Below are 25177 nucleotides of genomic sequence, written 5' to 3'. Positions count from 1 at the left end.
CAGACTCCTAGGGTTGCCAGGCTCAGGGCCTGAGAACAATTCTGTATCTTTAAGAGAAGAGGAAATTCAGCGAAGTGCAGGTTTTCTTGCAACACTGTAATGGGAAAAACCACAAGGTGGAATTCTCCCTTCCCCCTGCACAACTTTTAAAGATACAGAAGACCTCTCGGAGGGCGGGCCTGGCAACCAAGAGGACTTCTCTATCTTTAATAGTTGTGCAGGTGGAAGGGAGAATTCCACCTTGTGGTTTTTCCCATTATAGTGTTGCAAGAAAACCTGCACTTGGCTGAATTTTCTCTTCTCTTAAAGATACAGAATCATTCTCAGGCTCTGGGCCTGGCAACCCTACGAGACTCCCCCACTTTCATTGTCCACAATGGAAACAAATGCATTAAAGTGATAGATGGGTATGTTTGAAAAAATGGTTTTGGAGAAGGAACTACAGTTTGACAATATTATCAAAATGCTTTGTATCCCATGCTTGCTGTTATCAACATCAATTGCCCTAATATTAATTTCTAAGAGCATAAAAACATGCTTATGGCCCAGTAAAGGGTTTTTTCTTTTAATTTGTTTCAAAAATGTGAAAGCTTTTGTGGTGTTGAGAAATGCTTGCTTGGCAGATGTAAAGTTAAATGCCTTGGATATCTGAGACCAAAACTGGATTATAAGCAGTGCCGAATGGTAAAGCCATTTGCAGCATGCTGATTTTAGTGTACTAGAAAGTTCCAACAAATGTCTATATGATGTTATGTTATTTAGATAGTATTCCACAGGACATGACTATGGATCTTGGCACATAACCGGGAGATTAGCCAGAGAATGTAATTATCTGGACTTATTTTACTGGCATGTCATCAAACGGATAGGCTTAGAAGATTCGATATTTCTTTCAGAGCTGCTTTTGCACTTTGTAGAAAGATTAAATGTGACTTTACTTTTGGCTTTCAAAATAATTCCAAGATATCATGCAGAAATGATTAACACTTGTTTCATGAGTATCTTTCCAAGTACATTTTTCAACATTCAAGGCTGCAGGCTCTAGGAAGTTTAGGATGCAAGCCTATATTCGGGTTGGGCTGGCTGAGAGGCTATACGATATGATGGAACTCAAGATATGCCACCAGACCTCTCTAGTTACACTAGTGGAACTTTTCATCAGTGGAACAGCTAAAATGGGGTGGAGTCAATGTGACAGAGACAATGCAGGGGATGAGTACATTTACGCTGTATCCATTCTATACCACTTAAATTCATGGCCACAGTTCTGTCAATGGCAGAACTTTACACCACCCCCACGTTTGGAGTTTATTGGCTCCTTCCATGTATGGTGGCATGTGGGCTGTGGCATCACTGACACTCTCTGGTTGGTTGCCACTGCCAGTGTTTCCAGGGACACAGTGGGCATATCTGTCATTTTTATGCTATTGTTATGAGCACAGAGGTTGGGATGGATGATTCCTGTGGGTCCCCTTTCCAGCCTCTGATTTGGAATTCTGTGCCTTGGAATGAGGAACTCTCTGCTGGTCAAATGAGTCTTTTGTTAACCAAATAGATTGGCCAGGTAAGATAATGGGCCAATCAGTTGCCTAGCAATGGTGAATGGGCCAGGAAGACCCCTTTTATCATTTAAACTCTGCAGGAGAGCCTCTCCCCCACTCCTGGCAGCTAGCAGAAGTTGTGCTTGTAGTTTTAATGTGTCTAGAGAATTGCTGGGAACTGGAAGGCAGAGAGAGACTGGCTCTGTGCACCATGGCCTTTGGGGTGCCTCCTGCAACCCAGATGGAAAAGCTGGACATTGGACTGCTGATGCATTGAACCCCCTCCATCCTAAGCTCGGTTGGAATGTGTGTAAATAAACAAACCATATTTCATAAAGACACTGCAGTCTCCGCTGACCTTTTTCCCAAAGGAAACCAAACCCTGGAGGAGCGCAGGGACCCCCAAAATCTCACCGCTCAGAGATTGGGAGAGGCGCGCAACACTATTTTTGTTATCTTCTGGTTGTGTGTTTTCCTGTTCCCCTCCTTGGCTGAGTATGGATAGGATACAATGGGTGTCCCATCAATGTAGCAACATATAAGATTGCTCTGCCCTTTATGCATTGTAAAAATAAAATGTTTCTTATGTTCTGATACAAAACAAAAGATCTAAGTTTCTACATAGAGGAAGCAATCTGCTCTCTTTTCCTTATACATCCATGCGGTTTTCAGTCACTTTATTCAATAGTGTTCCATGACTTACATGTACATTTCAAAAGTGTGTGGTCCCACCCAGACAATTATTTTAGGAAAGAAGGGGGAGATTATGAAAACACCCCTGAATGCCGTATTCAAGAAGACATATCAACATTTGAAAAAATTGTTGTTTATCTCTTTTTTTTACTTCTAGGCATCTTTTTATTTGATTTTCAGCAACCTAAGGATATACCTAGAACTGATTTTACTGAAACTGTGATTTCTTCCATAGGTTCCAAAATGAGCATGATTTTGCCTTTACAATTGTCAGTCATTTTAGGTTAAAAAAGGTACCAGATGTTTGGATTGCCATTGGGAAGACTTATATAACAGATGCTCAGATGCATCTTGGAATTAATGAATGAAGAAAATGAACCATTTGCTTCTGTTCATGAGATCAGGACATCTGGGACACGTTAGCAATGTGCAGGCTTTCACAAAGAAAGAACTCCTGGGCTGAAAGATAGCCTATGATGACATCCATTCAGATTCATCAGAAATATGTGTGTTTCAAGTTAGAAAGATATAGAGATATGCAGGGGAATGGTAGGGTAGGGAAAGAGTTTGGAGTTCTTCCACTTGTGGACTGTGGAGTTCCACAATCTTGGGCACAGACTGTAATTACTAATGAAATAGTGAAATCTTATTCATGTCTACTCACAGATAATCCCAGTTGATTTTAGTGTGACTTACTCCCATGTAAGTGTGTACAGGATTACAGCCTAATTCTATTATCTTCTGTTGTGAACAACTTAAAAAAATGTTGCTAGGGAATTGATAGCACCTTTTTTAGAGCAAGAATCTTCATTATTCTCATGGGCAAAACATAAGCAGCCTCTTTCTCCAGGCTTTATTTTGTTCTCACCTTCAGGTGTGCTTTTCAAAGCAAGATCAGGAAAATAATATATAGCAACTCACAGGATATCTCCAAACAATTGTTCTGCAATAAATGCACAGCTGCTGCTACAAGAGATCCAAATCTCTCACACACACTCTGTCTGGTATTTATTTATTTTTATTTATTTATTTGTAAATGTGTTAGTTGCCTTAAACAGAAAATCAAAATATAAGCATAATCAAAACAATAAAGCATCTGTAAAACAATAATAAAATAAATCAGAATAACTACTATTATTAATTATTATTATTAATAAAAATAATTTATTAATTTATTAAAAGAGAAATACCAAGACTGTTCACAAAACACTGAACAGCAAAATAACAAAAATAAAACTAATTTTAAAAATACAACTACCTCTAATTAAAATACATAGTGAAATAACTACATTAGAACACCCATAATTAAAATATACAATAAACAAGCCCATTAAAACAGCAAAACTGTTAAGCCAGGAGATTCAAATCAGGCAATCAGTGAAATTCTTGTCTAAACAGGTGTGTGTTCAGGGCTGGCAGAATGCCAATACTGCTGTTGCCCCTATACTGTGGAAGCCTTTCCCTTTGCCACACACGAAGCAGCAACCATCAGTTGCTTCAGATGTCACATATCTTTTCCCCTGACCCATAAGATTCCCTGGCCTTGACATGTTTGAGTCTTCTGAATGTTTTGTTCACTTTTAGATCTTAGAAATATTAAGCAGTATGTAAATCCTTTTAATTAATTAAATAAATGTCAATAGGGCCTCCTGCATTTCAGCAGAGAAAATTCCATAATACTGGTGCCACCAGTCAAAAGGCCCACCTCTGTGTTACCAGAAGAAACAGTAAAACCAAAAGCAGTTAAATGGAGAGACCAACATCAAGGGGCTTAGCATTTCTACCTGCCTTGCCTCACCACCACCATGATCACCACCACTCTGGGGCCTGATAATACTTGGTGCCTAGAAGAGTGTTGGAAAGGGTGTTTAATGGAGAGTGATTGAATAATATCAAAACTGAATGTATGTAGGGCTTGAAGGGGAAGCAGCAATCTCTCTGGTTTGAGAAATAAGGAACGAACTGAGAGAAGAGGTGCTGCTGAGAGCTGGGAGCAAGTGGGAAATGTGGTTGCCATCTAAAGTGGTCAACCTTTATGGAATGGAGGCCTTTTTAGCCTTGTATACTATTTTTTATGTTAGACTTTATTCTCTCTCTAGTTTAGTTTAGTCTATTTAAAAGGTTAGTTTGTTTATTGTATTATATAATGTTGTATTGAGTGATATTTTTTTAAATGATGTATTTAATTATTGACTATTATTATTTGTAATTATTCTTATCTTTTTAGAATGCTAATGATGTTCATTTGAAACGTGAGTCAAATTGGGTCAGTCTTGTGGAAATGTGGCATACAAACTAACAGTTGAATGATAAATGAATCTCAGTCATGTTCTAAAAACAAGCCATCCAACAGACCCCATTAAATTAACAGACTCCATTATGCCCCAAGTGATGGGGACAATTGCAAGGATTTGTTCATTGTGTGATCTTCTAAATTTCCTGCCAGGGATCCAGGATCCTAAATTTTAGGCAAGTAGAATTGGGTCAGGAGATTCTTCTGTTCATGCCTTGCCCAGTACAGCAGCATAAACACAGGAAGTAATTTTTGCTGCTGCTTGCCAGGGCCTCATGAATCCTAGGAATTGAGGCAGGTATAGCAGTTGCCCCTATGGAAGGGGCAGTTAAGGAGGAAGGAGTCGTACGCTAGACACATTCTCCTAAGCTTATCCATCACACTTCAGCTTAGATCAGTACAGACCTGAGTCTGCAATCCTGTATACACTTACCTGAACTAGGAGCAACTCCCATTGATCTTAGTAGGACTTACTTCTGAGTAGACATGCATAGGAGTGCACTATTAAGCTACCATTTGGACAGTCATTACTGCTGTTCACTTGTGATCTCGAATAACATAGCTTTCTTCCTAGAACCATTTATAACTTCTTAAATTTCTTGAATTTTTAATAGGGTTGTCACCTGATTGAAGATTTTTTTCTTGATTACATATAAGCTACTCTAGGAGCTGTTTTCACAGAAAGACAATGGACTGCTGCTATCTTGTCTCTGGAGGGGAAGTATGCTTCTCTTAGACAACCCAATCATTCCCAAAGAATAATTTTGTACTACTTGAACACATGTACTCTATAAGTGTGAAGACTTTACTACTTTGTTGTTATTGTCATGTGCCTGTCAGGACCCTTCCTGTCAGGATCCCACCTCAGGCGCCACCTGCTAGGATCCTGCCTGTGGTCGCCGCCTTGTCACAGTCCCACCTCAGGGTCCTGGTCTTTAAATGTTTCTCTCACCGGCTCTAGCAAAGATCGCTCAAGATCCCACTGCTAGGCAGCACCACCAGACCTTCCTGTAAAACAATATTGCCTTGAGACTGTGCCTTAGTCTCCTCCTGGCTTATTGCTACTTTGTGTCTGGGTGCACTTGCAGACCACAACCCCCCTGTATCTTTGTGCCTATAAAGAATACAGCCCTGGGTTGCTCTGGATACTTGATGATGTTACACTATCGTTTCACCGTTGCCACCATTGATACTGTTTCCCCACCTTGCTATATGCCCTGCCCACCTTTCTGGTCTGTGTAAACCCAGCTAAGGATCAGGTGTTAGGTAAACCAAGAAATATTTATTTATATATACAAGAATAACAAGATTACTTAAAGGTATAGTTAACAAGCGTATGGTTTCATCAGATGCGTTTTTCTTTGTTTCTAGTTGTCAATAACCTGCCTCACTACCAGCCTAATCCAATCCAACCCACAAAACCAACTCCAATCTCCCTCTGAACTCCCACCAACAGAACTCTCTCTCAACTGTCATCCTTTCATTTATACCTTCAGACACTCAAACACTTAGCCAATCATAATGCAACATTCTCCAACATTCTAGCCCATGTACTCCCCCCTCTCACTCAGTCTACTTACCACATATACTCTAATAAACCCACACTTACCATATTTACAGTAATATATATACAGAGATATCACAGTGCCTTCAAGTCGATTATGACTTATGGCGACCCTATGAATCAGTGACCTCCAAGAGCATCTGTTGTGAACCGCCCTGTTCAGATCTTGTAAGTTCAGGTCTGTGCCTTCGTTTATGGAATCAATCCATCTCTTGTTTGGCCTTCCTCTTTTTCTACTCCCTTCTGTTTTTCCCAGCATGTCTTCTCATGATGCGTCCAAAGTATGATGACCTCAGTTTCATCATTATAGCTTATAGTGACAGTTCTGGTTTAATTTGTTCTAACACCCAATTATTTGTCTTTTTCGCAGTCCATGGTATGCACAAAGCTCTCCTCCAGCACCACATTTCAAATGAGTTTATTTTTCTCTTATCCGCTTTTTTCACTGTCCAACTTTCACATCCATACATAGAGATTGGGAATACCATGGTCTGAATGATCCTGACTTTGGTGTTCAGTGATACTTCTTTGCATTTGAGGACCTTCTCTCTCTCTCTCTCTCTCTCTCTCTCTCTCTCTCTCATGGAATGAACTTTGCTGGGATGAGGTAGTGATTAAGTTTTAATGAGAGCTGATCCCCAGGATTCTTGGGTAATGTTTGCTGCGTTAAAGGAAAAAGGTAGTAGTTCAAAAGTAAGCAGCTCCTGATTTATAAATGGCATGAAAATTTATGCCATTTGTCCCCTTATCTGAGTTTTGAACTGAATTCTTGTGGATGAAATTGATGGAAATGGACTGCCTTCAAGTCGATCCCGACTTATGGCGAACCTATGAATAGAGTTTTCATGGTAAGCGGTATTCAGAGGGGGTTTACTATTGGCTCCCTCTGAGGCTGAGAGGCAGTGACTGGCCCAAGGTCACCCAGTGAGCTTCATGGTTGTGTGGTGATTCAAACCCTGGTCTCCCAGGTCCTAGTCCAGCACCTTAACCAAATTGATACCTCACTGTATTCTTCATTCTATTGTTTAGGTTAGGATTCCACACTAAATTGATCTACTTAAAATGTAAAGTCTATGCAGAAATGCACTTATTCTCACCCACCCACTAGTCCATATGCTTTGAACAGATGTGAATGAAAACTACACAAGGAAGAGGCACAAATCAGGGAAATGTTCCACTGAGGGATCATTACATTTAAAGTAACAGAACCACTTGTGACTTTTGTTCAAAAATGAATACTGTTAAAATATGTAAGACACAGAAATTATGTGAGAGCAGCTATCGTATATAATAATTAAACTAGACAATCAAAACAAGACATGTATGTGGAACCCAGAGACTGTTTCTAAGAAACAGTTTTGTCACAGCCTAAATCAGATGTGTAGTAAACAATGGGTATTGAGTAATAATGAGACAATGATGTTTTGAAGCAGGCAAAGAGCCAGTTAATTTTTAAAAGGCCCTGGTTGAGGAAGCCCTCCCTGAGACCTTCTATAGGTCCCAAAGACTTGACATGAATGGAGCCCACTAAGGTTATTTATATTTAGAGACCCTCTTCTCAGTTTCAGCCACTGTCTTATTGTCTCTTGAGCCTAAACCCCTCAGCCTGGACAACAGAAGTATTAGGAAGATTGTCTAGTGCACCTGAAAGGGTAATGTCTTTGTGCTTGTTTTCTCGTTTTAAATATTGTTTGCGTCTTTGCAAATTTAAGCACAGATTATGAAAAATAGGTGAAGTTGCATTTAGATAATTTATTCTTCAGTAGTTCATGTAACAGTATAATTATGCAATATTTGGGATTAAAACATGCAGAGCTGTAAAAAGGTCAAAGTATTTTATGTCCTTGCTATTTGTAATGTTTGCACAATGCACTATTCATTTTGTATGACATTAGATTAGATGCTCTCTCTATAAGCACAGTATCTTAATGTATACATTATCTGCTTTGAAAATATTGATTTGAACTGATGTCTAGCAAGCTTAACTAGTAGAAATCCTGACAGGTATGATACACTAAATCCTTATTTATTTGAAGCAAGTTTGCTTTTCACTGAATTATCTTACATATTTTGAAAATACATTGATGAGTGTGAGCTGGAAATAATTTGGTTCAGCTCTCATTGCAGTCACAAACCCACTAGGTGACACTGTTCTCTTGGCCCCAACAATATGACCTACCTTCAAGGATTGTTGTAAAGTTTGTTGATATAATGTAAACAGAGCTTGGAAAAGTTACTTTTTTGAACTACAATTCCCATCAGCCCAATCCTGTGGCCATGCTGGCTGTGGCTGATGTGAGTTGTAGTTTAAAAAAGTAACTTTTCCAAGCTCTGAATGTAAATGAAGTGATTTTTAATATTTGAAATACATTATAGATAAATGCTAAATATTCTAATAGGCATGACACTGGAGTAAATTAACCTGGAGAAGGTAGCAATTAATCAAAATCCTTTCAAATCCAAAAGGCTCTGTTCTTATCCATCAATGGATGCTTTAAGAGGGCAGCTTTATATTGCAAAGAGGTTATTCAGATCTGATTTTTCTGCATGGAAGCCACTGCATGTTAGTTTCCATGCATTCCGTTTTTACATTCCATTTTGTCATGGATATTCATTGCTTTTCCATTGATAGTCAGGTACACCAGTACTAGGAGCTTGAAGAAATGTTTTGGGGCGTGGCTGTGGTGTTTTGGGGCCACCTTTGTATATAGAATGATGTAGAATTAGGTGTCCATAGAGATTTGGGACATATCTAGGCATGTTTCTCTGGTCAGAAGCTTGCTAGGAAGGGCATATGCGCTTCTCACAACAGTCCTTAATTATGTTTCACAAACAGAGAAAATAGAGGCTTGTGCTCTTTTGGGGGGAAAGGGGGATGTGCAATATCCATTTCCATTTTAAAAATGAATACAGAGGTCTTGAGGAAGGGTAATGTATAGGTATAACAATCTGTTTGATTTTGTGAGGTGGGTGGCAATGACAGCAATATCCAGAAACCTTAGGAATGCCTCATAGGCCTCCATAGCCATCAATAGCACAATTACTCATTTACCCCCTCAAAAAACAAACAAAACAAAACCAACAAACAAAAACAACCCTCCCATAGGAGAAATGGAATACCGAAATATTGGTAACTTAAAAAAGAAGCCTTATGTTTGTACTGGGATTACAGCCTCCAAATTAATTTCACACATTTACCATGTGGAGATCTTGAGAGAATATCTCCTCTGAAGAAGATTGCTGAAATTCAGGTATGCCTTCAGAATGCAACAATTTGTGGAAACAGGTGTCTTTCAATTAAAAAGGGCTTTTTGTGCTCAAGAAGGGGTGTGATTGTAGTTCCAACAAAATATCCCCACATGTGACAAATCACCACCCCAAACAGGGGGAAAAAAGAATGAGGTTCTGTAACAGTGGTGAAAGTGAAAATGTTTAATGGGTCATTTTTAATTATCAGATTTTCTGCAGTAATTGGAAATCCAGATTAAAGGGGGGGAAATACAGTCTGGAATTTTGATGATGACATTGTCATGTGGACACTACAAAATTTATTGTGTGCATGAAGAGCACTGATTCTGCTATAAACTCCTATTTGGAAACACCCTATCACATTTATTGTATAAATACTGGGTAGTAGTTTGTTAAGGCTCCACTATGACAATATGTGGTAGCTATTTAGGAATATTAATGCAGACAGGGTAGGAACTCACTCTTGATTTAGTAAGAGAGATCCGTGAACGTAGTTGATCTCACTACATGCATGAATGCACGCAAGGGAAAAGCTCCACATCCAGCACCCTCTCTCTCTCTGAACACTGTACCAACTAACATATTTCTGATAACCAATTACAATATTCCAATCACTATCACAAACATTTTGTGATAATCTAGTTACTAAAGAACACCAAACTCCAATTCTGAATCCGTTAAAATAGGAGCAAGATTTTTAGTTTCTTCCAAATGGCATTCCATAGAAACCCTCAAGAATCCAGAAATGGTTGGCTAATATTTGAAAAATTGCTGAGACGCCAGGATTAACAGAGGGTACGAATATGAGAAAAATAACTAAAGTTTTGAATAATGCTGGGAATTATTTAAGGACTGCCAAGTATTGTTAAAATCTTGATATAAATAGAGTTGTTCGGCAGTGTATTACTATTATATTCAAACATTTCTTACTGTTTTACTATTATACACTCTGGAAATGTGTATTATAGTAACATAAAGTTTGAAGCACTACATCTTGGGATATGGCTGTGCATAGTGCTCATCTTTCTCCAATTCCAGACTCAAATGGTTCAAAGAACATGGTAAACTTTCAGATGAGAGTAGTTTGCAGAAATATATATAGACCACAGTTGTCATGGAGATGCTCTGTTCATGGTTAGTAAGATGTTCAGTATAGATAGTGCCTGTGTTGTTCATATAGCTATGGAACTAGATTATTGCTATTTGGCTTTTAGCACATTTGTAAGGAGCATCTTTGAAACCCAGTTCTGATCAGCCAGATTTTATGAAACATATACTGCTAGAACCATATCACATTCATTGAAATTCACAAAACTTTTTTCTATAGTTAAGACTTACAGCTGAATCCTGTATCTACTTAGACATAAGTCACACTGAGTTGAATGGGGCTTACTCCCCCCCCAGTATGTACGTATAGTATTACAACTTCCATTTCCTACCCAAATAGATGATGAAAAATTGGTGTTATCTTTGTGCTAATGCATCTAGACAAAACTATCTTCCTGTGCTTTCAGTTTTCAGTCAACTTATGGGTGCAGCCTATGGTTCCTGAAAAGCAAACATGTTGAATAAATTTCACAAAAGTGAATTTCTTGTCACTTCTTAAACCTTCTGTTCTGTTCCATATGGCAAACTCTCTGTTATACTGTCACTTCTTTTTATTTCACTAATTCCAAGAAGTCATAAAAGTGGCAAATCAATGGCTAAAGACTTCACTGACATGGGCTTGACTTTCAGCTACTCAATCCACATGCCCTCCGTTTTTGCTTTTGTCACACATAGCTCTTAAGATGCCATAACTCTTCCCTAAGAGAATGCCCAATAAATGTTATCTTGTACTGTGTGGGCTAGTTTTCACAGATGCATACACATGGTAAATTATACCTTGGAATAGGTATATTCAAGAAGGATCTATGTGGAAAATACAAGATCCTACCAGTCACTAATCATTGGGTTATCCTAGGAGAAACCGACATAGACAAATACCTTAATATAACATTTTTATGTGTATATCTCCTTGGGATCAGGGCTGGCAGTACTATGAGCTGCATGGCTCATGTGGCAGATCAGGACAGGCAGCAATGACTTGTGCACCCCCATCCACCGCCATGGCTCCCTGGCTGCTGTTACTGCCATCTACCCACTGTCACTGCTTTTGTGTCTGTAGCACTGCCCCTTCAAAAAAGAGACCACTGGTCAATAAACCTCCTGTGGGGCTCTTGGAACTGCTCACCCCATACCTCAACTTAGAGGAAGATATGTGGGTTAGGTGTACCTGGAGAGCACCTGCATCACTGCTGCTTTGAAGGGCAGCCACTGTGGCAAAAGAGGCAGCGGCACAGATCCTCTCTAGGGCTACCTCACCCACTATGCGTTGATCTGAAGAAGGTCCCCTTCAGAGTATGCCATGGAAATGTTTTGCACCAAGTCTATGGAACTGATGCTAAAAGTAGTACTGAAGAGACAAGCATAAGAGATCATAAATATAGTTGAATAAAGTGGGTGTTCATATTGATGATTCTATACCTGTGCTCCCTGATGTGACACCAACTGAAATTTTTACAGGTCTACAAGGTTCTTGATCCTTCCAAGACTTTAATTTAAATTTACTAATAGGCAAAAAACCTTGCGGATTAAGAATGTACCTATGGCCCACAGATATTTCTATCAAGCTTTTAAAAGCAGGGAAATTGGGCAGCTATAGTGAATGCACTAGGGGAGCAGGAGACCTAACCTTCTCTCTGAGATATTGTACTGTCCTACAAATTTGTCAAAATGCAAACACAATTTGGGTTGGTCTTTCACAGTCCTGTGTAGCTTGGAAGAATTTGGTAACATGTGCCTCTGAGCAACACCTGCCATCTCCAAAGATGGAGAATTATATTTTTGTATGTTTGTTGGTGTTCTTCTTACATTGCTTCTTTCCTGTGTTACTAATGTTTCTACAGAGAATCTAAACTAGAAAATTTTATTTCCCTCATTATTCATCCTACAAATCTGTGTCAAATTTATTTTTATTAATTTCAAAGCCTTTTTATTGGTCAATGTCATATGATGGTGAAGACAGCCTTTTGTGTTTCAAATTGGAAATGTTCTATTTCTATTTTGGGCACATTAACAGTTGAATCTGAAACTACAGTTTGATGTAAAATCAGACTGATTCCAATATGTTGCTACTTCAGCAATGACTCTAGCTGTTGGAAAAAAGAGGACACATATTTTCAGCCTGCTATGTTTAAACCACTTTATTTAAGGCAAGGTGGGCATGGTCAATTAAAAATATAGAGCACATCTAGAATTTTGCTAGAATATATTTCAGTTCCCACCGTTTTATCTTGTGCAAATTGAGACACTCCTGAGGTTCACTGGAAACTATTCTGCAGACGTCAGTGCCATTATTCCACAATTATGTTTGGAGTTTTTTTAATGTAAATTTTGCAAAGTGTTGCTGTACTTCACATATTCATAGAAACAGAAACAAAAGAAAATGATTTCCTATAGCAAACTTCACTAAAATTGCAAAGTAAATCAGACATATTTAAAGTGACCATCTGAACTATGTCAACTGTCTTAACAATGTTGCTTCCTCTCTGCTAAAACAAGATCAGCACAGCATGTCTTCTATTATTTAGGCTGATTGCAGGTGTTGCCACCGCTCACCATATGCTCAGAGGCATATGTTGCCAAATTCTTCCAAGCTACACAGGAAGTGGATTGGACTGTGAAAGACCAACCCAAATGGCGTTTGCATTTTGACAACTTTGTAGGGCAGTACAATATCTCAGAGAGGAGTTCAGGTCTCCTGCTCCCCTGGTGCATTCACTATAGCTGCCCAATTTCCCTGCTTTTAAAAGTTTGATAGAAATATCTGTGGGCTATAGGTACATTCTTAAACTGCAAGGTTTTTTGCCTATTAGTAAATTTCCCTGCTTTTTAATCTGGGAGGTAAGAAATGGGATCCTGTCCAAGTTTGCTGAGAATGGACTGATCATTTGCATGCTTATTGAGTTCAGTGGGATTTACTCCCCTGCAATCATGCTTAGGATAGGGGAAACTGACCACAGGGGATGGGGAGGGGAAGAGGAGGAGGGAGAGGAGGAAAGGCAGAGGGTAGGAGGGGGATGGGAGCAGGCAGCAGGCAGCAGGGGGAGGGGAGGAGAAGAATAGGTTTGATCATTTGCATGTTTATTGAGTCCAGTGCGATTCACTCCCATGCAATCATGCTTAGGATAGGTAAAACTGACCAGGGGGGAGGGAGGGCTGGAATGGGCAGGAGAGAAGGAAGAAGGAAGAGGGGAGGGGAGGAGGAAGGGAGAGGAGAGGGAAAGGAGGGGGGAAGCAGATCTGATCATTTGCATGCTTGTTGAGTTCAATGGGATTTACTCCTATGCAATCATGGTTAGGATAGGAAAAATTGACCATGGGGGGAGGAGGGGGAGAGGGAAGGAGCATATTGGAGGGGGCCAAAGGGAGGGGGAGTGGAAGGCAGGTTTGATTTATATGCTTATAGAGTTCATTGGTATTTACGTTTGTGCAATCATGCTTAAGATTGGTAAAACTGACCATGGGGAGGAGGAAGGGGAGGGGGGAGGAGGGGATTGGAAGGTGATGGGGATGGATACGGAGGGGCGAAGGAAGGGGCAAGATGGAGGGGAGAGGAGGGAGGAGAAGGGAGGGTGGGTTTGATCATTTGTATACTTTTTGAGTTCAATGGGATTTATTTCTGTGCAATCATGTTTGAAAATGGAAATGGACTGCCTTCAAGTCGAGTGGACTTATTGCGACCCTTTGAATAGGGTTTTCATGGTAAATAGCATTCAGAGGTAGTTTTACCATTGCCTTCCTCTGAGGCTGAGAGGCAGTGACTGGCCCAAGGTCACCCAGTGAGCTTAATGGCTGTGTGGGGATTCGAACCCTGGTCTCCCAGTTCATAATCCAACACTGACCCTGGGGGAGGGGCAGGGAAGGGAGGAGGAGGGGGAGGAGATTGGGTGGGTGGGCACGGGGAAGAAGGGAAGACCCTTTCCAAAAGGAAAACATTGTGAACAGTACCCCATTGCTTTTCAGTGTTTCCCCCAGCTTTTTATTCTACAGCAGGCGCATGTAGCCTCCCACCCAAATTTAAACCAAAGCTGTTCCTGGTCACATCTACACCAGGCCTTTAGTTCACTTTGGAGAGTCATGGCTTCTCTCAAAGAATCCTGGGAAGAGTAGTTAGTGAAGGGTGCTGAGAGTTGCTAGGAGACGCCCTGTTCTCCTCACAAGACCTTCAATCAGAGTGGCTGACTGTCTGGCCACTGGAGCTCTGTCAGTGGAACAGGAGTCTCCTCTCAGCACCCTTCACAAACTACACTTCCCAGGATTCTCTGAGGGAAGCCATGACTGTCTCAAGTGAAATCAAAGTCTGGTGTGGGTGTGCCCCCCTGATTAGGCAAGCCAAGCAGCTGTGAGTCTGGCTTTTAGAACACTGGCAGTTGGTTCTCACTGAGCATACCCGATATTATCATTGAGTTCAATGCTAAAATTTCTTAAATTAATTAAAAATCAGACAGGCATTTTTTAACTCTTAAACTGCAGAAGATGAAGGTCAGAGTATGGGGAAAAGTCATTAACAGGATTACAGGTCCTCTGTGAACATGGCTGATATTTAATGAATTTCAACAGATTATGAGAGCTCTGAGAGAAAAAAGTCCAAAAGGGCTCTGGGTTTCCCCCTGCTCTTTTTAGACTTTGAACTCTCTATTCTCTCTGACGGTTTGGTGTATCGCCATGAAAATTGAGAGGGTTGTTAAGCAAGCGTTTCTGAGTTCAGGAGTTAAGTTTTGTAAGGTTTGTTTTGAAATGCGCTTATGAGATGGATCAGAATGGCATGGGGGTATTTTCAATTTAACATTGCGGAATGTGAAAAATCCACACTGGCTATAGTATACAGCCACTTTCATGGCTGTATAATAAAATTCCAGACAACTACCTGATAAGCTTATGGGTGAGAAGCAATGCAGAGCAATCCTGGAAGTGTGGGGGTGAGAACAGAGTGAGAAAGCAGGGAAGAGGGTGGGCACAGAGAAAGAAGGCACACACATGCATTTACACACAAATAATTTTCAGCTCTAGTAAACTGAAACTGTTTGAATTTGGGTAATTGTTACATAGGATTCCCCCAATGCCACCATTAAATAATGGATTACATCTGTCTCCATGGTCTGAATCATAAAAATAATGGATCTGGCCTTTGGGGGCCCCTGTGTAAAAATCATGCAAATTCAACAAGATCCATGTTGGTACCACTTTTCCATTAACTTTAATAGGAATTGGATTTTCTGTAGAGTTTTTCTCCTATCCTGATTGACTTTCATCACTCTTTTGCCTTTCATGTGCTTCAGAAGGACACAGATTCAGCTACTAGTAATCAGCAGTAAGTAAATGGAAATGATTAAATGTTAATCATCACTCTTTGAGAAAATAAATGCATTTATATTTAATGAAGTTCAGCATTCATAAAATCTCATTTCAATAGTCATTTTCTTCTCTTGAAGTTTAATAACTGTCTGGCTCTCCTTTGTATAATGTTGAATGCAAAAAAAAAAAGGAAATGCAAGCATTGATTAGGTCATTTATATGAAAGAAAGGAACATACAACTAATTGTACAAAAAAGATTTAAAAAGGGCTTTCACCTACCATGCACTTTTCAGTTCTGAGTACTATTATGTAACAGTAACAAGCCAACATTCACCTATTTACGCTACAATAAATTTAGTGGAAAATAATTTCTTATGAAAATGTGGTTCCATAACGATAAAATCACAATTCAAATTGATTGAAGGTTCTCTGCAATAGATTTTTAAAAAATGAAACAAATACTTTCAAATTAGGCTTTTTAAAAAGAAAGCCCCTAGAATTCTTAAACTACAGTTATCTTTTGTCTGAGCACATAGATCTTATGAGTTAGTAATAAAGATGAATATCTTACCTTAAGTGATTTGCATGTGACCTAATGCAGGAGAAAACACATCCTTTGCCAGCATCTATGGTAAAAGAGATGGCATCCTTTCACATAAGGTTCTGTGTATTAAAGCCCATCTGATGGGAGTTATAATCCAAAATAGCTGGAGGGTACCAGGCTGGGGAAAGCCATCCTACACACTTTGACCTAATTATGATTCAGCCATCATAGCCTCATTCATCTTGTGTAGTCATAATGGGAAATTATAAATGTTCTGTAATTCTTCAGCTAAAAAATTAGGTGTGGGACTAACAGCCTGTTACTGACTCCTATGTGGACTGTGGAAATAAGGCATGAAAATTTACTACAGATTCCACATAAAACAAACCTGGTGTTTTATATCTAAGCAGTGTTCAGCTTCTAGTTAGCATTATATTTGAATTAAGAATGAAGGCTAAGCTGGCTCTACACTTCTCTCTAGTACGGCTGTTTATTCTTTATGATTGCACTGTTTTAACTCTTTATCTAGTTCTGATGTGAATTGCCTTTGATGCCTTTTGGGGGTGGGCACAGATATAACAAAAGGTAATGAATGAATGATTGGATATCAATAACAGAATGCCATAACTGTTTTGGATTTTTTAGTGAGAAAAAAGAAAATCTGGGAGTAATTGGGAAAGAAAAATGGTGAGGCAACAGAGCATCAGATTAATGTAGTTCAAAGCTTGGACCTTGAAAAAACTAAAAGCAAACTAGAATGCTACTCTGATCGTAAAGAATGCATAGCTTAGGCAGTGTCAGAGTAGACTGAACAGATGTTGCTGTTGCAGCACTCTTTTAACTGCTTCTACTCTTGAGCCTGTTTGTGTTGTGGACACATTGCTGTGCCATAGTAAGTTGGAAGCAGAATAAAAACAGTGGTTGCACCCTGCACTTAATACAGATCTAAGATGTCCAGCAAAATTCTTCCCCAGGGCACCACTTAGCACCCTTTGTGCTGAGCCACCAGGTGGCATTTTAGTGTTGGGTGGGCACTGCTACTTTTGAATAGTAGCTCAGCTCAGCTACACTGGCCACCCAACATCTTAATTTACCAAAAATGCAATGCTATGGCTTACAGATTTATGAAATCTATAGATTTCATCAGATTTCCAAAGGGGAAACCCCCCTCAGCCATCTAGGGCCTGGTGAGGAGAGCAGTAAGTGGTGGAACAGCCAGGTCGGGCCACTGAAGGGCCCTTTTGAGCCACTGGCATCAGGTCTGCTTTTCCCCATGGCTAAGATCCTTCTCTCTGCAAGTAAAGTAATGCTCAAGATTCGACAACAAAGGCTCTTGCCATATATGGAGCGAGAAATGCCAGACATCCAAGCTGGATTTAGAAAGGGAAGAGGCACCAGAGATCATATTGCAAATATACGTTGGATAATGGAATGGACCAAGGAATTTCAGAAGAAAATCACCCTGTGCTTTATAGATTACAGCAAAGCCTTTGACTGTGTAGATCATGAACAATTATGGAATGCTTTAAAAGAAATGGGGGTGCCACAGCATCTGATTGTCCTGATGTGCAACCTATACTCTGGACAAAAGGCTACTGTAAGGACAGAATATGGAGAAACCGATTGGTTCCCCATCGGAAAGGGTGTGAGACAGGGGTGTCCCCATCGGAAAGGGTGTGAGACAGGGGTGTATTTTATCACCCTATTTATTTAATCTATACACAGAACATATCATACGGAAAGCAGGATTGGACCAAGAAGAAGGAGGTGTGAAAATTGGAGGGAGAAATATCATTAATTTAAGATATGCAGACGATACCATACTACTAGCAAAAACCAGTAATGATTTGAAATGAATGCTGATGAAAGTTAAAGAGGAAAGCACAAAAGCAGGACTACAGCTGAACATCAAAAAGACTAAAGTAATGTCAATAGAAGATTTATGTAACTTTAAAGTTGACAATGAGGACATTGAACTTGTCAAGGATTATCAATATCTTGGCACAATCATTAACCAAAATGGAGACAATAGTCAAGAAATCAGAAGGCTAGGACTGGGGAGGGCAGCTGTGAGAGAACTAGAAAAGGTCCTCAAATGTAAAGATGTATCACTGAACACTAAAGTCAGGATCATTCAGACCATGGTATTTCCGATCTCTGTGTATGGATGTGAAAGTTGGACAGTGAAAAAAGTTGATAAGAGAAAAATCAACGCATTTGAAATGTGGTATTGGAGAAGAGCTTTGTAGATACCATGGACTGCAAAAAAGACAAATAATTGGGTGTTAGAACAAATTAAACCAGACTATCACTAGAAGCTAAAATGATGAAACTGAGGTTATCATACTTTGGACACATAATGAGAAGACATGATTCATTAGAAAAGATAATGGTTGGAAAAACAGAAGGAAGTAGAAAAAGAGGAAGGCCAAACAAGAGATGGATTGATTCCATAAAGGAATCCACAGACCTGAACTTACAAGATCTGAACAGGGTAGTTCATAACAGATGCTCTTGGAAGTCACTGATTCATAGGGTCGCCATAAGTCGTAGTCGACTTGGAGGCACATAACAACAACAAAAGATCCTTCTCTAGTGTTTATGGTCTCTTTTGCTCATCCTGTTGCTCCACAGTCTTATTCAGAAATTTGTTTCATTAGCTTATGCATTAAACATGGGCCTAAGTCCCAGTAATGCAATGAGAAGAACTGAACAAGAAGGACAAGCCCAAATATTGAATACAATGAAGAAATGATGATCTGAATCTATATCCCACCCTTCCTTGCAAAGGAGCCCAGCCATGGTGATTCACACCCTGGTAGCCTCCTGGTTGGATTATTATACATGGAGCTGCCTTTGAAGAGGGTTTAGAAACTTCAGTTAGTTCAAAATATAGTTCCCTGTATTTTAAGCTCCGTTGGATAACATCTTGCCTGTTTTAAAAGAGCTTGGCTGACTGCTCATGCACTTCCACGCCCTTTTCAAGTTGCTGGAGCTTACCTTTAAAGCCCTAAAACTAGAACTTGGAACATGTGGCTTTCAGTTCAGTTCAGACCTATATTAATGGAGGAAAAAAATGGAGGTGGCATTAAATAAACAATATAATGAAGAGGTTGTATGGAGGAGAGAGGAGGTCAAAGAAATTTCTGAGGTTAGATGTTCATATTAGAAGGTGATTCCGCAGCAAAGATCTGCAGTGAGCTTCTGATAAGAGAGCTGGGATTTACTTGAGGCCATCTGCTTTTTGTGCTTGAGCTGCATCAACCCTAGCCCTTCACTGCTAGCTTGCACTTGGCAACATTGGTGGATTAGGCACCTGTGATCTCTCTCATAGCTAACCCTTGTCTTCATGCCCCTCACACATACAAAATCTTGGAAGCAGCCTTGGAAGCTAGTTTTAGTACTAAACTTCATTTTTCTCTGTAATGGATTGAAGATATGTATAGAGAAACTGAGCAGGCCAATTAAAGATTATCTTTTCAAAACCACATTGCCTACATCTATTTTACTTAAAGAAAAGCAGTGTGCAATCTCAAAATAAACATGTTAACTTGTGGTAGTGCTGGACTAGTGCAGGCAGTGATTGTTATCCCCCCCCCTTAATGTTAAGATTGCTTCTGTAACAGGCCAGGGCATAAAGAGTACAAATTGTTTATGGCAAGCAAATGCAGTTAACAGCCTTGCACCTTGCTTAAAGTGTTGTTGCAAGAAATGTAATTACTATTTAAGCATACGTAGTAATGTGCAGTGTTACAGCAAACACAAATGTGTCATAAGGATTTAAGCAGTTTAATACAAGCAAAACCCATTACATAATACAAAATGAGGTGTTAAATAGTATTAGAAATTTGCTTTTGCTCTCATTTGCTGGTAACAAAGCAGGGACATTTGACATAGGTGGGTGAACTTTGGGGAAATGAGAAAAGTAGCTTTGCCAAGAAAATGATACGCTCCCTTTCTCATTAATATGGGTCCAACACACAATTAGCCCTGCTAATTTTGGGTCCCATTTCTGTTGTATGGAGCTTCTGTTTATCGTTGGTTTTGTTGAATCTCCTCACATGCCAGTCTTTTACTGTTGCTAGTCATAACCCTAAATAATCTTAGACCACAGCTCAGATAATTGCACCACTAACACGATTATAACTAATAAAGTGTAGGGACTAAGAGATGAGTGACAAACCAGGAAATATTTAATTTGAATTTTGCCTATACCATGTACTCACTTTAAACAAGCCACTTTTTCCCAGGCTTTGTGCTTCCTTCTCACACATATGCAATACAAAGGTAATTATACTGACCTCACAGAGCTTTTGAAAGGATTACATGATAATGTATGTGAAGCACTTAAAGCAAATTATAAATGTAAGTGCTTTAGTTACTTTAGATTTGGGCTGCAATCCAATATGTACTTACCTGGGAGTAAGTCCCATTGGACCTAATGGAGCTTACTTTTCGGTAGACATGTATTGGATTGCAGCATTAGTTTCTTATATTTGTTGTAAAGATTTATTGATTGTATCTTATTTATCATTTTATAAGTACATCACTTGGGTTTTTTTTGAACAAGTGAATTGTATGGACAACAACAGCAGCAACCTGTTTATCCAACAGGGCTTGGGATTTGTGTTTTCAAAAAGCATCAGTCCTAGGCACCTACAAAGCGAGCCACTTTGAAACTCAGGGAAATGGAGGGAAAGAAAATGAAGTTGCACTAGGTGTACAAAATGCCTAATGTTGAATTATAACCACAGTAGCGGATTCTACTTTTGCTGATGGGGGGGGGTATGATTGATGTCAGATCACATGCAGGGCAGCTGGATTATTTTTTCCAAAACAAAAATAAAGAGCATATGTCATACATTTAGGAACCTCTACAGAAGTTGAGGCATAATAATGGTTTTTGTAAAACTAGAATTTGAGGTGATAAGTAATATTAAGCTAAGTTTCTGCTGGTATGAATAATACCAGTGGTTCTCAAACTTTTTCCCCATTGACCATTTGAAAATTGCTGAGGGTCTTGGTGGACCACTTAATGATTTTTCTGCCAGTTGTAGTAATTGTAATGTGGCTTGCTGTGTAATATGCTGTATGATTTTTAATTGTATTTTCTTTTCTTTTATTTCCTATACTGTATTTTATTGTATTATATAGAATTCAAATTGTAAGTGTTCTTCACAGACATATTGTGGACCACCTGAACTATACAAAAGCAGCTAAGGACAGGCATCAAGTCAAAGTATGGGGAGCAATGGTAAGCTCATGAGGAAGCGGTTAAGTGGACACTCAATGTTGTGGGTCACTATAGGAGATAACATACATGAAGAAAATCAGATGACATATATGAGACACCATACATAGAGGGGCCCCCATTTTTGAGGGGGGGGGGAAGTAGGTCTATACATGTGAAAAGGATCAAAGTATCTTACTGGATCACAAGCTAAATGTGAGCTAGTAGCATGACACAGCTGTTAAAAAAACAATGCAAATGTAGACTGCATTAGCAGAAGCGTATTAGCATTCCAGCCATGAAAAGGAATAGTTCACTCTATTATGTGCTGGTCAGGCTACATCTGGAGTACTGTGCTCAGTTCTGGGCACATTCTAAGGAAATATGTAAGTGTGCAGAAGAAGGAGACCAGGATAAGTCTGAAAACCAAATGCTATGTCAAGCAGTTGAAACAGCTTAATATGTTTAGTCTGGAGAAGATTAAGGAAAAACAGGAACAGTGATCTTCAAATATCTGAAGAGCTATCTTGCAGAACATGGAGTGGACTTCTCTGTTTCTCTATTGGGCATGGCTAGAAACAATGGTAGAAAATGCTGGGAAGCAAGAGAAACTTCCTAATGGTAGGTGTAGTGTGACAGTGGAACAGATTGCCTCAGGAAGTGGTGGGCTCTCTTTTGCTGGTGGTATTTAAGCAGAGACTTGATGACCATATGTCAGAGATGATATAATTGCATCTTTCATGGCAGATCCAGCATTAAGCATGGAGTCCAACTAGATGACCTCCAAGACTCATTTCAGCTCTATGATTCTATACATTTTATATTCCCATAGGAGGCTGCTTTCACATGGTAACTCCATACCTGGCTGTAAGTTCTACTGTGGCTGGTTCAACTAAAGATATGGCAGACTGTCCTTAAAGTACAGTTCACCAACCTTTTTTGGCAAACTATTATTATTTATTGTTATTATTTATTAGATTTATATCCCACCCTTTCTCCCAGTAGGAGTCCAAACTAGAGAAACTGTTGTGATCACAACACACACTATAACCAAGCACACACCACAACCTTTTTTATTAGCTATAATACAATGCTTCCTCCCGGAGGGTGCTGTGGATGGCTGGGAATGACTCTGTGGACACATGTGCACTTGCAGGTACCATGTTGATGGCCCCTTTCTCAGAGTATTCACTGCTGGTGCAGAAACTATGTGAATTAAAAGATTCCTGTGGCAAATCCTACAAGAGCCCCCATTTGCACGCCTCACATGGAAAGTACTTCTGCTTTGATCCTTTCCCACTGCAATACATGTGTGAATAGAGAGCCAGTATAGTGTTTAATCTGTTAAGACTAGGTCCTGGGTTCAAATGCCCTCACTCAAGAAGCTCACAAGGTAGGGAAATCACTGCATGCCAGTCAATCTCTCTCTCAGCCAAACTTGCCTCACAGGGTTGTTGTGCAGCTAAAATAGGGGGGATATTGATAAAGTATTGATGTGGCAAAATGTCAATCAATCAACAGCGAAACCAATTGGATAGGCCTATTTGCACACACCCCTTGGTCGTTTACTAGCATTCTGGCAAACACACATATCTCTACTTTTTACAAATCTTCATATCTGACAAATAAACCAAGGCATAGCAGCACTAGAAAACGGCTTTCACGTTGCTGCAGTGACGACTGACGGAAAGTAGAGAATCTCTATCTTCAAAATCCCACAGAGCCACTCAAAACGACGTGGCGCAGGGGTTACTTTTCCTTACCCCTTCCAGTGTCTGCGGCTGAGGAGCATTCTCATTCAACTGAATGCTGAAAGTCGATTCTGTTTCCTGAAGCTTCCCTAACAATATTAATAGCAGTAATCTGTCAATTAAGCGAGGAGATGGTTTCGAGCTTCCCATAAGCCCCCTTTTTCCTCCTTCTCTCATAAACTCCGTAAGTTCGTATCTGCTTCTTCCCAGGTTAGGTACGGCATGCAAAAGTGCAATGCACGTAAAGAAGAGAGGGGCGGACAAGAAATAAATGAGGCTCTTGGTCTGAGCAAAGAATTCTTCCATCTTTTGTCCAGCACGGCCTAAACAACAATCCCGCTGGGAGGAAAGCTGTAGCGGGTTGCACTGCGGCTGAGAAGACCAAGGCTCGAGGGGCGGGAACCTGAGACGGCAGCGCCGCCGCTCGGCTCCTCCCCTCATCCCCGCCGTTGTTGCCGGTGCGGCCGGGCGCTGCTTCCTCCCTCCCTCCCTCCGTCTCCTCACCATGGCTGCTGCAGCACAAAGCGCGAGTAAGCATTGGAGGCCGCTCCCGTCGTGAGACACCCGTCAGCATTCCTCCTTTGAGACACAGCCTGCTACCGTCCCACCCCATTCCCGGCTGTCCGCCCGCTCGCCTGATCCTCCAAGGCCGGAGACGGAGCCTAAACTCGACGAGGACGCGGCGGTACCTCTCCCGCCCCGCCGCCTAAGGGGATGCGGCGGCTGAGGGGGGAGGAGGACGACAGCGACGACGACAGTGCCAGGCAGCCCGGCAGAGGCGGAGCCGGGAGTCGATACTACTGCTGTTACTGCCGCCGCCGCCAAAACCGACGAGCTCGGCGAGAGGCCCCGACCGGGCGGCGGCGCTACTGAGGCTAAGGGGCTTATCGCCGCCGCTACTATCGAGGAGGAGGAGGTTTAGCAGTAGCTGAATTACCGGCAGCCAGCGGGAGCCGTCTATCCTTTCCCGCGTCCATTGGGGCGCTGAAAAGCGCGCCCGCCCGCCCCGCTTCGGGACCAGGAATTAGGCGCTTGAGAGCGACAGGAGACAAACCAAGCAGAGGGGCCAGGACGCAGTGACCGGCCCGGAGCAGAAAAGGGGCGAGATGGCGTCGTACGTGGATAACAACTTCCGCCAGGCGGTTATGAAAAACCCGGTCGACAGGAGCCCCCAGGTATTGCCCCCCGCCCAGGTTCAGTAGCATAATGCTACTTTCCCAGAAACTCACCTTTTCTCTCCCCCTTCCCCCACCATAGTGTCTCTCTCCCTTGCTGTTCTTTCAAAATTTCCCAGTCTCTTTCTCTTCCCCTGCCCCCATACATCTAATTTGGGGATAATTTATCTATCTGCCGAGAGGAGAGCTTAACCATAAACATTCCCTCCGTTCTCTCTCCCGCTCCCCCCAAAAAAAATTTGGCCTACACATAGGGCTCCTTCCTCAGTATGCGTTCTCAGTGCCTCTTAATTTAGATGAAATTCAGTAAATTGCGTCCGTGTAAGCACAATCGGGGGTGGGTTTTTTCCATGTCCTAGCCACCTTTATCAATAGAGTTGTGGTGTTAGTGATTGTGGGGGTGGTGTTGAAGAATGAATCCCCCTCTCAAGATAGGTATATTGAATGCCATTCTCTGGCTCTGGCTAAAAAGTACATATGCTTTCGCCCTCCCCACACCACTACATGGCCACAAACAGCTCAGTTACTTTGGGTTCTTCCTTCTATCTATGCAGAGATACACCAGCTAATCTGCTGTTTTCAGCTATCTCTAATCGCTTTTGTACTTCCCGGAAGAAAAGCTTCTCATTCATTCACAGCACCAGCACCAGGTTTCCCTTCCCCCATCTTTACTAGTAGTGTAACCCATAGATGGGTGTTTGTACCAAGATGGATGCTTAATCTAGTCTTTTACCCTT

At 40.8% G+C, this 25177-nt stretch overlaps 2 protein-coding genes across 15 annotated transcripts in view; one reads left to right on the top strand and one right to left on the bottom strand.

The window, feature by feature from the left end:
* Window positions 1-24394, bottom strand: part of SPMIP2 (sperm microtubule inner protein 2) — a 98014-nt gene extending 73620 nt beyond the window's left edge. For 4 of the 9 annotated variants that reach the window (XR_009757864.1, XR_009757867.1, XR_009757863.1 and 1 more), the window contains exons 1-2: window positions 23278-23860; window positions 16312-16366 (exon numbers count right to left, since the gene is read on the bottom strand). Coding sequence is in view for 3 of the 9 variants with exons in the window: in XM_061584385.1 (XP_061440369.1) it covers window positions 24203-24242 (40 nt within the window). In the remaining 6 variants the exon portion in view is untranslated. Of the gene's footprint in view, window positions 1-7881; window positions 10889-15812; window positions 15898-16311; window positions 16367-23277; window positions 23861-24202 lie in introns of those variants that run through there. The other 5 variants (XM_061584385.1, XM_061584387.1, XM_061584386.1 and 2 more) reach the window with 3 other exon arrangements.
* Window positions 23508-25177, top strand: part of RAPGEF2 (Rap guanine nucleotide exchange factor 2) — a 301620-nt gene continuing 299950 nt past the window's right edge. For 3 of the 6 annotated variants that reach the window (XM_061584375.1, XM_061584374.1, XM_061584377.1), the window contains exon 1: window positions 23511-24440. In XM_061584375.1, coding sequence (XP_061440359.1) covers window positions 24372-24440 — 69 coding nt within the window. In that variant the 5' untranslated portion in view covers window positions 23511-24371. Of the gene's footprint in view, window positions 24441-25177 lie in introns of all 6 variants that reach the window. The other 3 variants (XM_061584376.1, XM_061584372.1, XM_061584373.1) reach the window with 3 other exon arrangements.

Source organism: Rhineura floridana, chromosome 9 (assembly GCF_030035675.1).
Source record: "Rhineura floridana isolate rRhiFlo1 chromosome 9, rRhiFlo1.hap2, whole genome shotgun sequence".
Classification (NCBI taxonomy): Eukaryota; Metazoa; Chordata; class Lepidosauria; order Squamata; family Rhineuridae; genus Rhineura; species Rhineura floridana.
Note: the sequence above shows the minus strand (reverse complement) of the source record. Positions and strands in the feature narration are given on the sequence as shown.